The 18,958-nt window shown below is 36.9% G+C and overlaps 1 protein-coding gene across 1 annotated transcript; it reads left to right on the top strand.

Moving 5' to 3' along the window:
• Window positions 1-901: 901 nt before the first annotated feature.
• On the top strand, window positions 902-16,884 carry LOC113066645 (tyrosine-protein phosphatase non-receptor type 9-like). The gene is made up of 13 exons (XM_026238581.1): window positions 902-1,438; window positions 6,909-7,052; window positions 8,481-8,570; window positions 9,918-10,042; window positions 10,533-10,638; window positions 10,812-10,922; window positions 11,376-11,692; window positions 11,786-11,873; window positions 12,367-12,436; window positions 12,527-12,605; window positions 13,167-13,317; window positions 14,377-14,584; window positions 15,275-16,884. Exons 1-13 carry the CDS (start codon window positions 1,406-1,408, stop codon window positions 15,463-15,465), a joined length of 1,713 nt encoding a protein of 570 aa, XP_026094366.1. The 5' UTR covers window positions 902-1,405; the 3' UTR covers window positions 15,466-16,884.
• Window positions 16,885-18,958: the final 2,074 nt, after the last annotated feature.

An 18,958-nucleotide genomic window follows, 5' to 3' on the forward strand; every position in this document is an offset into this window, starting at 1 on the left:
CACAATTTGAAAATTTACATTGTTATGAAAACATTAGAAGAATATGTCATCATTTACATAACTAGGTGTGTGTGTGTGTGTGTGTGTGTGTGTGTGTATGTGTGTCTGTGCGTGCATGCGTGCGTGCGTGTGTGTGTGTGTGTGTGACGTCTGATTCGCTAATGAATTGTTCTAAAATATTTGAAAGTGATTTCAAAATCACTCGGCTCACATGGAATCACAAAATTGCAACAACAATTTTCAAAAAAAAACAAAAACAAAAAAACACGTAATTTGGCGCACAGGAACTCATCTAAATACTTAAATATTTACATTTACATTTATTCATTTAGCAGATGCTTTTTATCCAAAGCGACTTACAGATGAGGACAGTGGAAGCAATCAAAAGAGCAATGTTATATAAGTGCTTTAACAGGTCTCAGTTAGGTTAACACAGTTCACGTAGCATGGGCTTTTAAGTAATATAATAAATAAAAAGAAAACAGAATAAAAAAATAGAGCAAGCTAGTGTTCGAGGTCTTTACACACACACACACAATTGTATTATAAATGAAAATAAAATAGAATACAAAAAGATTAGAAAGGTAGTTAGATTTTTTTTAAAGAATTTAATTAGAATAGTGAGTGTTAAAGTAAGAGGGTCAAATAAAGTTGGAAGAGATATGTTTTAAGCACTGATCTATATATATAGTGGTTTTAAGCCGATTCTTGAAGATGGCTAAGGACTCAGCTGCTCGGATTGAGTTTGGGAGGTCATTCATAAATAAAAACAAAACACCCGACTATTTGAAAGGAAAATACAAAAAAATCAGTTTCACTGAAAGGAGCCGTCCAAACGAACCGATTCTGTACAATGAAGCGGACTCTTCAAGGTTTTTATGAATGGAGAGGAGGAGCGTCGTTCAGTTTGCAGTTCTCCATTGTGTCCTGTAGAGGGGGCGTCATCTTTCATCTTTCACTGCTGCTCTTCAAGACCGTCTGATCTTCACTCGCCTTCTCGTGTTATAAGCGTCTTAAAGCTCCCGGATGACGCCGAGCCGATCGTTTAATTTAATAGCGTAATATCCAAACAAACTAACCGGCCTTCGACGAGTTTCGACGGAGCACCGTGATGAATTTCTCCCTCCGTCATACAGGCGGGCGGACCGAAGCTCCGCTGGAGCACCATTAATGTATGTGTGTAAAAAAATATATATATGTGGATCCAACCGAACCCGGAGCGGATCATGAACACGCCGCTGTGTCGCGTGCCGTGCTGAAGTGGCGGGCTGAAAACGGCGCGAGTCTCGCGCTGCTGCTGCGGCTAGCCTTACAGGCCTAAAAAAACGCTGACTCCAGTCTGATTTCTACAGTCTTCAACAGCCGTGTGAGCTTTAATAAGATTCTCCAGCGGGGAGAGCAGAGGATGGCCGGCCGCCTGAGCGCTGAGGAGGAGCAGGTATGAAATACTGTCACAATCCGGTGAACACCGAAGCAACGCGGGGACACCGTCCAGTTGATTAAAAAAAAATTGCAATGGTTTACCATGGTCAACTTTATTTCAGACTAACGTACCTAATTAACAGAGTTTTTATTATTATTATTGAGTGCGGTCAAATTATGCGTACGATTTTTATTAAAATGTAGACAAACATATGAAATAAAAATATTAAAAACATCAGCCAGGAAAAAAACTTAAAATTAATACCTGTCAGCGTAACCTAAATATTAATATTAAATGTTATATATGCTATATGTTATAAACCGCATTATACGTTTAACATTTTAAAACATTTTAATATTTTTAACAAAATAAAAGTTTCTGTGCTTTCTTAAGCTCAAATGGTAGATAATGGTGCTCGCGACATCAGGATAATGGGTTCGAATCCCGGTCAAATTAACATGATAAACCGATACAAATTTATGCCTTCAGTGCAGTGTACGCTTCTTTGGATAAAGGTGTCTGCCAAATGCAAAAAAAATTGACTATTTATTTTTATTTTATTTTATACTTTTTATTACACTTTATTTACATTTTTCTTAATTTACTTTTAGCTCTATTTTTTATTTTAATAAGTAAAAAAAAAGGACTGACCCAAATAATGACTACATTTCAGTCTGTTCCTCAAACAAAGCTCTATCACTTTAGAAGACTTGTAGTACGGTGCCATTTTTGTTTTATTTATAGCTGCAGTCATTTTTTTTTAATTAGCCGAAATTTATATTTGAGTAAGTGCATAACCAGCCAGTGTTAAAACGATCACCTTACTTTAGCCCGATTTCACAACGTTTATGTTATAAAATTGTTTTCTAATTTGAGTGGTACGGGTAGGTTTTCGCGGTAAATTCAAGCATGCTGCTGCATCATAACGCCACGTCTGTAATCATAAAGAAGTTGTTCTGGCTACTAAACTATCACATGTTAGGATCCTCCAGCCTTTTTTTCACAGCAGCTAGAATTAAATGTATCAGTTTGATGGCGAATTGTGATCCAGAAAGGATTTTGTGTTTATGAAATGCATGTTAATTAAATTAAAATAAATTCAGGTTTTAAATGGGCCTCTGATTACAGATAACCTGGTATTACACCGGTCAAATACTCCAAGACGTAGGCTAGAATATGTGATTGCGAAGTACATATCCACACCGGTGCGGTTACTGACTGCCACTGTTACACACATACTCTTCAAAACATTAGATTCGTCTGTGCCGGAGCACAACCACACAAAGGAAGATAATTCTGTACACAGCTGCAATTGCAGGCTTTCAAACAGAGATGGCGACAAAGAGGCAAAACTTAAGGGCTGCAGTTATAAGTTATATTAAAATACGTGAATTATATTGAAAACACTGACCAAGATATTCTTTAAAAATTCACCTTTTGTTTTACTTAAAAGAAAACCAGGTGTGTTTGGGTTAACATCATAGTGTGTTAGGGGTGTGTGCCATATCATACCATCCACGATAATACCGGTATAAATTTTTAAATGATAAAAAAAAGTGTCATATTACGATATCAGTACAGTCTGCAAGCAGAGAGCCACGTCTACAGCCCTTAAAATGGTCACATATGCGACCTTTTGAAATGACAAATCGCAGTTTTAAACAAAGAGAAAAGGATGCGAAAGAGCTCAATTCAGCACTGCAGTGTTCTGGTGTTCAGGGCGCACGCAGAGACGCGTCTCAACATCTTCTTGCTTTTGTACCGACAACAAATACATAAAAAATATGTCAAAATACCTGTCTTGGAAAGTGTGTTCGAAAAGCCTGTGGCTATGTCTTAAGTGAAAGTAAAGAGTTGGAAAGAAATCGGATGTGTTTCTTTATAATGGATGCACTGTCTCTTAAAGTGACCACGCCTAAATTACTAGCTCTGCTATCAGTGTCTTTAATGTATGAAAATGAAAGTAAATCACTCACTGCTCTTGATTGAATTACTTTGTAGTTTTAACAAGAATTTATCCACAGTCAAACAAATAATCTGATATAATTTATTATATTGTTTTACTGGTGGGTGCAGGACACTGGTTCATTTATTTAAGTGAGTATAGCAAAATACAGCGAACTGTGAAATATTATAACCAAAAATTCCTCATATTGTAGACTACCAGTAAAATTGATAAATATATATATATTAAATTAGGACCTGACCATGTTTCGCTTAAGTGTTTTTTTCTTTAATTGCTAATGCAACCTTTTCACACCACAGACAGAACTGAAAATTAAGCATTTCTTGGTAATTGTTCAACAAAGTATGGATAGTTGTGTAAATATTGTCATTCTGACAGTTATCTGAAGTTTTGGTTGATTCCATTACGGTACATATTTTTCTATCAAAGTTATGTATCAAGAGGAATTTGTTCTGACACAGTTTGACTCTTGAGTTCTTGTCATTTTATTACCAATTTCTAAACTATAACAAATAATAATAAAACCTGCACAGGAACCCCGCAAACTCCAGCTACGGCCCTGTCCCACGATCGGTCTGCTTCAAGTCGAACACACTGCTGCTGCTGCCACTTTATGACAATAGATTTACACTTCACATTATGTAGTCTGTCATCGATGACAGTAGCTCATTGGAAAAGCATTGAAAATGCCCTTCATTTTGTTTGCTCTAATAAATACTGCTGCCTATGTTTTTTTTTCTTCTATATCGTCATAAATACCGTTATCACAAATATTCTTGAAATATCGTTATATAATTTTGAGGTCATATCAGCAACCCCGAGTGCGTAAATGACCGTATTCAAATTTTTGGGTGAAATATTTCTTGAACCTAAACCGAAAACGCTCAAAAATGCCTTTAAGATTTAATCGCACGTATGCTTGTTTCAAACGTGTGTTTATGAAGCAGTGTGGTGGGAAAAACAGTTTTGTAGTATACACAGGAAATGGTCATTATATAAGTCTGCTTTTTATTTATAGCTCACTTTCAGACTGGTGTGTAGTTTAAAGTCGTGCAAATCTTTGAATGGTTTTGTTTGTACTAAAATGTAATGAATGACTCATTAAGTCTCAGTAACCTGTTTTAATAAGAGGGGAAAGTGTTGATTTCTTAAACAAGGCCTCTCTGTGTCCTCCGTCCTGCTGTGAAATCTCATTTAAATAAACCCCCAGTTGTCCGTCCGTCCATTCATTCATTCATTCATCCATCCGCCGGTCAGCAGTCAGTGTCTTATCGCCGGTCTCTGCATGTGCTAATGCTCAGGAATCCCAGCTGAGTGAATGACACTCCGGGGTCTGGTCTCCGAGGCCTTATGGGGGCTGCTGGATCCTGCTGGACAAATGTGAGCGAGTGATTAGATGTGGGACAGGCTGTGTCTGGTGCTCCTAGGTCCTGAGGGACATGAGCTGCTAAAAGCATTTCCACTGGAGAAGCTCATGCAGGGAATGCAGAAGCAGAGAGAAAGAGGAGATGTGGGTTCAGTTCATGACGTGGTTTTCTTCCTGTTCAGACATGACTGATGCCAAAGTAGAGAGGAGTGGTGACGGTTTAAAAAATAACCATGGTTTTACTATAGTAAAAGTCAAGTAACCATGTGTTTGGGAAATTGATTGCCATTTGTATAACCACAATTTCAATCGAGATTCCATGGTAAAACTCTGGTTAAGAGTGGCAAAACCATGGTTAATTTGTGGTTCTCGTTGTTTTGCTCTAATAACCATGTTTTTTAGTTTTATTTGTATTTATGTATTTAATGTTTTATTTGTTACGGACAGATACAATAAACATAGATGAAAATGAAACAACAGTCATCCCATGCATGTACCATAGTGCTTGTTGCCAAAGCTAATTTGCTACAATTACATATTACATTTCATTTACAATAAACAAGTAGCACACAAATGTATAATAGAAGTAAACTAAACGTGACTACAGGTAGTAAAACCATGGTTAATCTTTTAAAGGATACCCTCACAAAATGAGGAAAAACTAAATATTGTGATTTTTTTTCTTAAACCACCCCAAAATTATTATAATAGTAATAATAATGATTAATATTATTATTAAAAATATGGTGTATGTATATGCTTTTATGGGAATTAAAGTCTACAAATTATTTTTGTAAGATCTGTTTAAAAAATATATTTCTAGTACTGCCCTTAAAAGATGACGAAAATAATATATTTTTCTTTTTGCTAGATATTAAAAGTCTTATTTAGTTTTTATATTATTTTTATTTATAAATATTTTATTAAATAGATCTTAATTTTTTCATCTAATTACTGCCCATAAAAAAAAAAATATATATATGTAGATTTGATGATGAACATGGATCACTTTTTATAAAAATGTCTAATTTTAAAATAGACCTTTATCACAAATATAATATTTATTTATTTGATATCTTCACATATATTCTATAAGACAAAATATATACGCAAGTTACCTTCTTTAAAAGTTTACACACCCCCATCAAACATGTTTGCAGTCTGTTTTGATGCTTGATGAGTTCCTTAATTGCCTTGAGGTGCAAATCTGAATCTTAAAGTCAGTGAGACATCAAGGTAAAGACCTCAAATGTGTAGTGAAACCAAAGAAAGACATTTTTATATGCATGATATTCAGAGTTCGTAGACAGGCCATGAGCAAAAACTTTTTTAGGAGATTAATCCGAGGCCTGTGGTACAGCACAGTTCACCGCGGTGAATTCGGCAGAGTTCAGGCCTGTCTGGCATGATATGCTGCTTATCTGTCCTTTTAAGGATACAGCGTTGTGCAAGCGGTGGACTGGAACCTCTGGAGAGAGAACAAGCTTATTTTTTGTATTATTTTTGGCTTTCAGGGCAAATGAATGGTGCAGCTTTATTTGCACAGATTGAAGAATAGTTTGAGGAGTGAAGACGCTGGTGCAATGTGAGGAGTTTCTTTTGAGATACTGCAGTCCAGTGGAGGCGTAGTCTCCCAGAATGCATTGCAAGGATATTAAAATCAGTTCTGAGACAACCTGAAGTTGCTGTCATGTGATTTGCATCGGATTTCTTCTGTAGAGAATGCAGTTTCGCTTGATTTCATCACTGTGTTTGATATGAGACGAGCAAAGTCTGATGGAAAAGCCTCTCGGTTCTCCATCTGGATCTCTGTGCTTTTCAGATCCTAACATCATTCAGTTTTTTTCCATGTCTCCTACCTCGCTGTCTTATGATCTTGTTTGTATGTGAGTGTTTATAGTTCTCAGGAAATGGCTGAGAACACAGTATTTTGGCTGTAAATCTTTTGTAAATCCCGGATGTAAACCTCCTCGAAGCCGCCTGACAGACACGCACTAGTGCAGGTCTCTGCGTCTCAGACTATGAACTCGCCGCGGCACAAAATCTACCCACATTCTGGTGGCAGATGTTGATTTTGCATGTAGGGGAAAAAACATTTGACCAATATGTCCCATAGTAATGCCAGACTTAACATTGATCTCTTTCTTTCTCAGGCCACGAAGCAGTTTTTGGAGGAAATCAACAAATGGACGTCCCAACATGGTGTCTCGCCGTTGTCCTGGGACGTGGCCGTGAAGTTTCTGATGGCCCGCAAGTTTGATGTTCTGCGAGCAATTGAGCTTTTTCACAGCTACAGAGTGAGTGTGTGTCTGACAGCTTTAATATTTCATATTAAAATGTATTTGTAATATTTATTTTACAGAATTACAGAGGGAAAAAATATTCTATCTTTAAAAAGAAATATCCAAAAAGGAAAAAAAAACTATTTATTATTATTTTTATTAACAGGGTTGAAATTTCAAGTACATTTTTAATTGAATAATAATTTTTTAATGTTTATTTTTAATGACAATGAATATATAAAAATGGCATTAGAGGTCATTTATAATCCAATAACATATCCATATGGCATTTATTTATTAGTTTTTTATGATTAATCCACACTAAATTAGCTTGTTGAATTGACAGCCCTATTCATCGGGGTTAATTCTTTTCAATTATGATTATTAATTTAAAAGCAATTTAAGTTTACAGGGACAGAGACATTTGTATATAAAATGAAACTGAACTTAAAATGAGCAGGTTTTGTTTCAGATGTATTTTCAGAATGAAACGAGTCAGTAAATCTGGTTTGGGTCTACTGTTGTTTGTCTGTGTGTCTGGGTTGGACTGTAGTTTCTGTGTGGCGTCTGGGAGGTTTTCAGGTCTGTGTGCAGCAGATCGAAGCTTTCATTCTACAGAACTCTGTGTTTTTGGGTTCAGTTGAGGACGTGATCAGAACATGAGCTGACTTCTGTGTTCACAGAAACGAGCACTATTAATCTTGACATCAGTAATCCAGACACGAGGAGTGAAAATCAGCACAGACCCGCCAGAAGAATGATGCTGACTTATTCTCTCTCTCTCTCTTTTTTTAGTATTTCAATATAAGGTTTATGTAGTTTATTGGCTTGACAAAAAATTGTATATTGGGATTGCCAAAGTGTTTGGCTACGTACAATAGTGTAAAGAGCAAAAGTAAGTTATTTAACATTAAATAATAATGGTGCAAATTGAAAGTCAGCAATACAAAATGAAATGCATGGTGATTCAAACTTAGAAATATCTTTTTATTTAATGTATGATGGGAGTAAAAAAAAAGTCAAAATTTAATTGAAAAAAGAGATTTGCAAAAATGGAAACTTCTATAAAAACTGTACATTTCGGTTTTTACTCTTATTTACTAAATACTTACTAGAAATTGCTCTATAATATGTATATTTACTTTCACTTTTGTGGCCATTAAGTGGCAATTGTTTTCATTTTCTTATGTTTGTATTTTATTTTTATTTATTCATTTATATAAGTACTGATATTCATTCATATTATTAATTATTTTATTTAAAAAAAAATTATTTCAATTAATTACATTTCTGGCTTTCTCTATTCTTGTTTTTTCTTTTGTGTGTACGTGGAATGAATAAAAGTATTCAAATAAATTATCTAAATTAAAATGGAATGAAAAATAAAAAAGGTAATATTTAGTAGACAAGTTGTTAATAAAGGGTGATGTGGTTGTTGTACAGGAGACCCGTCTTAGGGAGGGCATCGTCAAACTGCAGCCTCACGAGGAGCCGTTACGCTCGGAGCTGCTGAGTGGGAAGTTCACTGTGTTGGTAAGTTCATGTCATATCAGGGCTGTGTCTTCATAAGGGATCTTTATGCTCTTTAAATCTGGGAAATGAGGTTACCGGTTCACAAATGGAAAAAAAAAATGCTGTGCTAAGTTTCATTTCCACTTCGATAATTACAGCTGTAGAGTCACTGATGCAGTTTCACTTCACACATTTCAGTCCTGTTATTATAACCAGGTCAACAAAGAATCTGATAAATTAATTCTAAAGATATTTTAACTTATTTTGCCTTGTACTGCTCTCCTATTGGTTAAAACGGGTCTGCAGTCTGACATCTGATTGGGCGATGTGGAGGAAGGAGCCCTTAAGTTCATCCGATTCTTCATTGATCCTCCTCATCTTCTTGTCTCCTCTCCTCACATCCTGCCGTCTGTATTTATAACCAAGAGAGATGCACATAAGTCCTGTGTATCCTATGAGTCATCAGATTATTGAAATATGTTATTGACATAAATATTTAATAAATGCTAAAGCCGTATGCTTGCACATACGGAAATGGGTCAGCTGAAAGCGAATCAACCAGATTTATTGTCTTATTGAATGGCAGAGATAAATATAATGTTTCTTTACTGATGGGATGTGTTGAAGTGAGTCATCATTCAGAATCAGTGAGACTCGCTCTGTTCTGCCCCCGTGTGTTCAGTTAAAACAACTACAGGACATTAGAAAAAGCACTGTCCTGACATTTTATTTTATTGATATTCATTCAGTTTATTATTTATTTTATAATTATTTTATTTTTATTTAGAATGTGCACAAAGTTGGATTAAAAATGTAATACTACTGTATGTATTTGGAAGAGTGTGTTACTGTACTGTTATTTATTTGTTCATTTATTGACTGGGTGATAGTTATTTAGATATTAGTTATTTTATCATTATCATTTTTTTTTTAATTATTCAAAACTTGCACAAAATTGAATTAAAAAATTTAAACCACCATATTTATTTGGAAGAGCTTATTACTGTATGTTTGGATATTTATTTTTTATCATTTTATCATTTATTTTGTCTCTTCAGCATTTGTACAAAGTGGAAAAACAGAGGGTAAAACTACTGTATTTGAAAGAGTATACTACTGTATTTTTGGATATTGATTTATGTAGTTATTAATTTATTCACGCATTCTATTATTTGTAATTAATTCGTTAAAATTTTTAAAACTACCGTAATTATTTCTGAAATGCTTCTGAATTCCATTCTGAATTAATTAATTAAACATGCAATCAAGTGAGGTTTTGTGAGCATTTGAGACGACTAAACGTGTAAACATTAAAACACGACTGTTCTTTTTTGAGATTGAGATTATTTTACACTGTTCTGGTATCAGGGTGTCCGGGACCCTTCTGGTGCATCCATCGCCCTCTACACGGCCAAACTGCACCATCCCAGCAAAACGGGAAACCATGTGGTTCTTCAGGCCCTGTTCTACCTACTGGACCGAGCTGTGGAGAGGTAACCAATATACACTACCTTTCTAAAAGTCTGGGGTCAACATGTGTGTTTTATTCGTCAAAGAATCCCAGAAAAAATAAATAAATCATGGTTTCCTCAAAAATATGAAGCAGTACAACTGTTTTCCGCATTGATAATAATAATAATAAATGTTTATTGTGCAGCAAATCAGCGTATAAGAATGATTTCTGGATCATGTGACACTGAAGAAATGAGGAATGATTCTGAAAAATATTCATTATTGCATCACAGGAATAAATTACCTTGTAAATGAATAGTAAAATGGAGATGTTTTAAATTTTAAAAATGTCACAATATTACTGTTTTTACTGTATCTTTGATCAAATAAATGCAGCATTTTCAGAAGAGATTTTTCAAAAACATAATCTTAATTATTCCAAACGTTTGATGATGTGTGAGTTTTTAACATCAGAAAATGGCTTATTATCATGATTTGCAACTTGTGTAATTCTGTCTTTGTTTCCTGTAGTTTTGAGACTCAGAGAAATGGACTGGTTTTCATTTATGACATGGCTGGATCCAACTACACTAACTTTGAACTGGACCTCAGCAAAAAGATCCTCAATTTGCTGAAGGTGAGTTTTTGTGTTTTATTTGTCTGTGGTTTTCCTGTTTTGATGGTGGCCGCCCATTCATGTTCAAAAGGATGAGCCGAGCTGAGTTATCGGAGTGTGCTTGAGAGATGGTTGGTTTTTGGGAGGTTTAGATGTCAGAATAAATCAGAAAAATGTTTTCTATCCTTTTGTAGGGTGCGTTCCCAGCACGGCTGAAGAAAGTGCTCATTGTTGGAGCTCCTGTGTGGTTCAGGGTCCCGTATAACCTTTTAAGTCTGTTACTGAAGGAGAAGCTCAGAGAACGGGTTGGTACACACGTTTATGTGGCAATAGCTGGTTTAAATCAACTTCACTTCAGAAGGCCTTTTATTTACCCATCCGGAGTCATGTAAAGTACTTTTTATGATCTATGGATGCACTTCTTTGGGCTTCAAAGTCTCGACCACCATTCACTGTCCTTATAAAGCTTGAAAGAGCCTAGAGATTTTTAATATAACTCTGAATGCATTCGTCTAAATTAAGAAAGTCATACACCTAGGATGGCTTGAGGATGAGCAAATCCTGAGATAATTTTCATTTATTGGTGAACTATCCCTTTAAAGTTAGTCAATCATCCCCTAGCAGCCTAACCAGGGTGTTATTCTCATTTTAAGCTCACCCTGTTGTCTCTCGTCTATGTGCTTAACCCACTTTTTGCCTCTTTTGTGGCATTTTGTGACCGTGTTGTCAGTCATTATTTGTAAACAATCTTCTCTCAGGTTCAGATGGTGAAGATGGCCGACCTGCGAGAACATCTGCCCAGGGACTGTTTACCTGAGCACCTGGGCGGCTGTTTGCCTCTGGACGTGCACAGCTGGAACATGCAGCTGCTGTCCGAGCAGAACGGGCGCGTGGACCCCGTGGATGAGCTGGTGGGGATCCCGCTGGAGAACACGTCCATACACATCCCTGGACCTGAGGTCATGAGTCTGGCCGAGCTCATGGCCCACCTGAACCGGACCCAGCGCAGCGGGATCTACCTGGAGTACGAGGAGCTTCGCAGAGAGCAGCCACCTGGAACCTTCGCCTGTGCGCTGTGAGTGTGGACACCTACCGACTTCACCCTCTGTAATGTGCCGTATTTTAGAGTCAAAGACTTTGTTTTCATGTTGCCACTGAACTTGTGCAGAGCTGCTCACAACCAGGAGAGGAATCGCTATGGTGATGTGCTGTGTCTGGATCAGACTCGTGTGCGACTCAAACCAAGGAGAAATGAGGTTTGTGCTGTCTGAAGTCATTCGGTTTAGGCCCTCTTTAAGTGATGCATGCTCCCATTCAAAAACTGAGGGTGGGAAGGTTTTGAAATGTTTTTGAAAGATCAAGCTCAACAAGGCTGCATTTATTTAATCAGAAATATAGCAAAAGCAATAATATTGTGAAAGATTATTACAATTTAAAATGTAGTTTTATTTCAGTGATCAAAGCTGAATTTTGAGCATCATTTCTCCAGTCTTCAGTGCCTCACGATTCTTCAGAAATCATTTTAATATTCTGATCTGCTGCTTCCTATTTCAGTAGAAACCATGATGCATGTTTTCAAGCTTCGTTGATGAACAAAAAGCATAAACAGCATTTGTAACATAAAAGTATTTCTGTCACTTGAGATCAATTTAATGCATCCTTGCGGATTAACAATATTCATTTCTAAACTTACTGACCCTAAGTTTTAAACATTTCTGATTGGACACTGCTCTTGTTTTCTTTCCACAGAGATCAGACTACATAAATGCCAGCTTCATGGATGGATACAAACAGAAACATGCATATATTGGGACCCAGGGTAAAAAAAATCACCATGTTTCACCCGTCATATTTAGGTTTATGACTCTTAACCTGCACTGAAACTGATGCATGTGTTGTTTCTCAACAGGTCCATTGGAAAAAACCTACGGTGATTTCTGGAGAATGGTTTGGGAGCAAAGTGTGCTTGTCATAGTCATGACAACAAGGTGAGATGTCACAGAGAGCCTATTTAACAAATATAGATCAAATGATGTGTAAATTACCATTTTCTTTTTTTACTATTACCAGGAAGTCTGGTCCAGATTGACACTCATTTAGGCCAAAATCCACCCACTTAGGGTGGTTGACCGCTATTCTGTCTTTATATGTGAAGGTTCACATAAATCACATTTAACCAGAGAGCAAAATATAAAGTACAGTTGTACTCATGAGTTCACATCTGCTTGCTATTAAATGTTTCAAAACTCTTGACTATCTTTTAGAGATTCTGAGGCACAAATTTGGGCAGTTCCACGAACTAATTTGTCCATTAGAATTTCTCATTGTAGCAGCCTGGGAACATAAATACAACTTTGTTTCCTATTGGGCTGATAAAATGAACCCTGACTCCTTGAAATGAATAGAAGTCAGCCAATCAGATTTGAGCCACTTGTTAAAAAGTTGTTCTGTAGAGCCCTAGAATCTGTTCTGAGATCAGATTAGAGCGGTGCCATATGGATGCTGTCACGGTAGATTACAAAGATCTGTGTGTGAATGTATGTGCGCAGGACGGATGAGGGGGGCCGGAGGAAGTGTGGACAGTACTGGCCCAAGGAAGAGGGCGGTCAGGAGGTGTACGGGCACATCGCTGTGGTCAATCACAGAGTGGACAAACATGCACATTACAACCAAACCACACTTGAGCTGCACAACACTGAGGTACCACACATACACCAGTTTTTATATTTTAATGTTTACAATAAACAAGTCGTCTGTATTTTCATGAGTTCATATATGACTTTTATGATTTCCATCCAGTATTATTGCTGGGTGATATTACAAAAAAATTATATTATATATGGTATTTGAGCTATGCCTTGATGTATTTGCTCTGAATTGGCTTAAAAGCACTTTTAAGCAGAATTTCAGCCCAATACCTATTTTTGCATAATGGTTTAAAAATATAAACTACAATAAATATCTAGTACATAACTTCGTTACTTTTTTTCCCACCGTTTTTTATTAAATTAAACTTTTAAATATTTTTTTATGTATATATTTAAATGCATATGCACCAATATAGTAATAAATGGCAATAGAATAAAATAATTAAGAATTTAAAAAATACAAATTTAATAATTTGTCTTTTAAAATATAATTTTATTCTTCTGATGCAAAGCTGAATTTAACATCATTACTCCAGTCTTCAGTGTCACATGATCTTTCAGAAATCATTCTAATATGCTGATTTGCATATACTAATATCCATTTCTTCTTATCATAATGTTTTTGTAGAAACGGTGATACTTTCATGATTCTTTGACAAACAGAATGTTCCAAAGAACTTTACTATCGCTTTTGATCAATTTAATGCATTCTTGCTGAATAGAATTTTTTTTTTTTTTTATCTTTTAAATGGTAGTGTACATATAAACTAATAAATGAATAATCTTTGGGTGTCTTTAAAAAATGCATTTGAAAGGAAGTGTTCACAATTTTCAGCTGTATGTCTGCAGCAAAATTATGCGTTTTGTGATTTATTTTATGAATCAGCCAAAAAAGACAAGCGACAGAAAGAGGTGTTATCTGTGTTACACAATACATAGCCGTTTTATGTCATCACATTCAATTCAGACTGCCAAATCAGAACTAAAATATAGCTTCTATTGCTGTGGCACTGAAGACTGAGGTTCTATATATCTGACTTTGAACAAAAGTAATGTGGAACTTTGTCTGACCCTCTTTTTTTTTGTTGTTGTTGTGGTTGTTTTTTTCCAGACATTCGAACAGAGACAGGTGACTCATTTTCAGTTCCTTAGCTGGCCTGATTACGGGGTCCCATCCTCCGCACTGTCTCTGATTGACTTCCTGGGTGCTGTGAAACACCAGCAGCAGTGGGCGGTCCAGGCTTTCGGCTCACAGTGGAGGGGTCATCCGCTTGGCCCGCCAATGGTGGTCCACTGCAGCGCTGGCATCGGCCGGACCGGTCAGTAAATAAATGCAAAATGAGCGGGCAAAAACAAAAATTCTGCCATCATTTGCTAAACCTGTATGACTTACTTCAGTAGAACATATATTTTGAAGAATGGTGGTAACCAAATGGTTACCAAAATTCAATGGAAGTCAATAGGAGCCAAAATTATTTGGTTACCAAAATTCTTCAAAATATCTTCTGTCGTGTTCCACAGAAGATAGACAGTTATACAAGTTTAGTCAAGTAGCATAAAAGGAGATATTTTGAAGAATGTTTGGATATTGGTGACCAAACAGTTTTGATTCCCATTGACTTCCATTGCATGGACAAAAACACAATGGAAGTCAGTGGGAACTGAAACTATGTAGTTAGCAACATTCTCCAAAATATCTTCTGTCATGTTCCAGTAAAGAAAGTCAGTCATACAGATTTAATAAATGAACATAAAGGGAGATATTTTGATGAATGTTGGAATGTTTGTAACTAAATAGTTTCGGTTCCCATTGACTTCCATTGTATGGACAAAAAGATAATGGGAGTCAGTGGGAACCAAAACAATTTGGTTACCAACAGTCTTCAAAATATCTTCCTTCAAGTTCCACTGAAGAAAGAAAGTCATGAAGTTTTTAACAACTCTAAGGTTAGAATTTTGGGTGGCCTGTCCCTTTAATGGCTTATCAGACTGACTTCCTCTGCCCTCAGGTACTTTTTGTGCGCTGGATATCTGCCTGTCCCAGCTGCAGGACGTCGGGACTCTTAACGTTTGCCAGACTGTTCGACGCATGAGAGCGCAGCGTGCCTTCAGCATCCAAACACCGGAGCAGTACTATTTCTGCCACACCGCCATCCTCGAGCATGCCCAGAGACAGGGCTTACTTTCAGCCAATCACTGAGCAGCAGGGCTCACTCCTAGCCAATCAGAGATCGAAAAGGTCTAATCTCAACCAATCAGTAAGAGGCAAGGCCTCCTCGCATCCAATCATAAGAAAGTACTAAATCCTGATTAATCGGCAACTCTTAAACTGGATAATTCCCAATTAAAATCACTGGGTTTTTAATTAATCTGTCATTATCAAAAGACAAGCAGCTTAAATAGTAACCATAACTGACTCCGTATGAAGAGGGTGTCTAAATGTTCAGTGATCCAGCTATAGTGTAGTATGTAATGTTGTGCTGCATTTTGTGCAGTTTATTCTGTGAATTTTATCCAAATTGGCGAAATTCATGTATTTCACATAAAGCTTCAAATCAGCCGCGCTCAAATGTGATCCAGGACAAACGAACGCGCCATCAGTCATTTGTCATCCTGAAGGTCTTTTATTTAATTACACATGTCAGACCAACTGTCCGTCCTCATGTTTATGAGGGGTTTAATTTGCCCATAAACAAAGTCTTTATTTACTCACACTCGTGTCGTTTCAAATCCATTTGAATTGTTTTTCTGTGTAACAGCTGAATGTTATTCTGCACCTTTTGTGTTTCACAAAAGAAAGGAAGTCACACAGGTTTGAAATGACGTAACAGTGATTTTTTTTTTTATTTTACTTTATTTTGGGATGCAGTCATTGCACACTAGAGATTTTTATATATTTGCTGGAATTGAATGCCGACTTATTATCTCAATTCTGCCTGTACTTTGAATGTCTATGTGGTTGTAGGCCATTTTTTCAATTTCTTCTGAAGATGATGATGGTTTAGACGGCCAGGAATAGTGAAAAGTCTCTTCCACATCAACTGGGTGGATCGGTAAACCTCTATAACGCAACAATTATTCAACTGATATAGCCTTTATTTAGTCTGGTGTAAATAAGAGATGGCTAAATTGAGTCATTTACACTTGTAATAATTATGTCTGTTAATATTGTACTAATAACCTGTTTAAAAATATCCAAACGCTCCTGTAAAGTGCATTTAGAATCTCTTTATTTTGTTGTGGGTTGAAAGAGTCTTTGCTACTGAATTCATATTGAATTTCCTTGTAGTGAAGCATCTGTACACACTCCCAATGATTCCAGGATCTGCAGTCCTGCCTTGATGGGCACACAATGTGACCAGTTGTATTTTTCTATTATACTCACACTTCATGTCTTTACTTATTACTCCCAAATATATATACGTAAATTATATTTTCTTTTATATCCAATTGTATCTTTTATTTCTACTGGTTTCTCATGTCAATGGAAAATCTAACCTGCAATGTCATGCTTGTGATTATCTGAGTTTGCAGCAGTTCTGTAAAGTGCTTTGCTCTGCAGTTAAAGATGTATGTTCCTCATGTACGTTTGGACTGAGTAAAATGTTATCTGAATTGACTACAGGTTTCAGCTGTCTTGGTGTCCATCTCGATCTCAAAACAAGAGCTGTTCAAACTGCAATATAATTTGAGCAAAATCAAATGTTTTAATGTTTATTAAATGGACAAACTGTATTGACCGAGTGTTTTAATTGAAACTTTCACAACTAGATTAAAGGTCCTGTAGTGATTTCCAGTTCAAAAAAGTAATAGTTATTAACTTAATGATTTTTTTATTTATTTTGGAAAGAATACAATGTTTTGCAAATGTGTGCATAACACTGAAGAATAAATGTTCTATGTATTGTTTTTGTTTTTTTCAACCACAGTATGCGTTTTTTTAAATGACGTTATTCATATTAATGCTGAACTTTATCTAGTATAATATGACTAGTGAAATACATACAACAACAAATGTTAGTAAATAGTACTGCAGGTTAATTTTACGTCCAATACCACACTTTTAAAGTAATCGTTTTCGCTTAAATAGCTGTTACAGACACTGATTTACAGACATAACTGGTTATAAACTGTAAGATGAGCGGCCTGCGATTATTTAGCCAATCAGAAACGTTCTCTACCTGTCAATCATTTTGAGCATTCTTTGCTGAGCTGCCTTTCGAAGGCGGGGTTTTGGCGAGGGGCGTGTTTTAACTCCGTAATAACTGGCGGAATCTAGCAAAGGGTTAACGTAAGTGTCAGTCTCCGTCAGTGGCATATATAGTTAAATTCAAACGGTGTTCTTTAAGAAATATCTGATAACACACATTTTTTGGTATCTGGTTTAATTGCAGAGTGAATATTATTTCCAAATTACAAAGTAAAACATTTAGTGCAATACTACAGGTGTGTCGAAGCAGCGAGTACATCTCTGCCTGCGCAAGTGCGCGTTTGGCGGGTCGTATTCAAATCAGGATGACGCATGCCGTCACGTACACCAATGGGAGGTGAGGGGGGCGTTCCTAACTATTTGTTCCAAACACGAACCCGGAGTGCAAGGCTCTTTTTCGCAGGTATGTAGCAGCTGGGCGAAAGAAAACAAATTTTAATAGTGCTCTTTTGATCGAATATGTGTTTCCAGCGTTGTTTGAGTGCTTTCTGCAGGGGACTGGTGGTTCGGGAGATTTTGGTGTGTTAATCGGGCTGTTCCGTTCGATCATGGCACATTAAGGGGAGAAAAGGGGGCAAAGCTTTGGCCAACTGAAGCAGCAAAGAAACGTGTATCTTTATGTTATGATACAAAAGCCAATCTGATGCTTTCCCGGAGGCTTTTCTAACTTGTTCTTGATCTGAAGGCAGATCGGTAGCTCTGTATGGTGTTCAGAGGGGGAGGGAAGAGGTGCTCAAGCACGGTTAGACATTTTCCCCTTCAGTCTCCCAGTAAACAAAGAATATTAGATCAACTGGCGTGTCTGTGCTGTAATATATGATCGGATCCATCATTTCAGATCCTCGCATGATCACATTAGCGAGTCTGCGTTCATGCGATCAGATTTTTAGTTCCCATTTTGACTTTGGGTCTGATTACTAAAGGACAACATGTCATGATAGAGGCGTGTGTGACTGTTGTATCATGTTCGTGTGTGCTCGTTCAATCCAGAAATCACGAGAGACCGTGAAATGTGTCCTTAATACACATTTATACGCGGATCTTTTGTCCGGGATCGTGTTATAACGCTAGCGAACATGCTGAATATTTGAGCTCTTTGTATTGAAATCAGTTCGAACTTATTCGTTCTGTAAGTTTGAGCTGATTTGGTTCGCGTTGTTTCTAGTTTTGTCCCAATTTTAAGCGAGACGCTGTACACGCACACACGCGTGAGCCTCGGCTCTGACTGACTGCGGACGGACGGGGCGAGGAGGAATCCCGGGCACTAGCTTAAGCCCCGCCTCTCGTGGGCGGAGCGCTGCGATATGAGCCTCACGTCATATGTAACGCCCTCTCAGTACTCCTGGCCAATCGGAGTCGAGATTTATATAAGAGGCGTTTATTCAAGTGCCATTTTTCGTTCTGATTGGCCAGCTGCATTGAGGGGGAGTAAAGAATGACGTAACCCCAGGCAGGAAGTTCGGCTGCTGCTGAAAGCATTCAG

This window comes from Carassius auratus, chromosome 50, assembly GCF_003368295.1.
Source record: "Carassius auratus strain Wakin chromosome 50, ASM336829v1, whole genome shotgun sequence".
Lineage (NCBI taxonomy): Eukaryota > Metazoa > Chordata > Actinopteri > Cypriniformes > Cyprinidae > Carassius > Carassius auratus.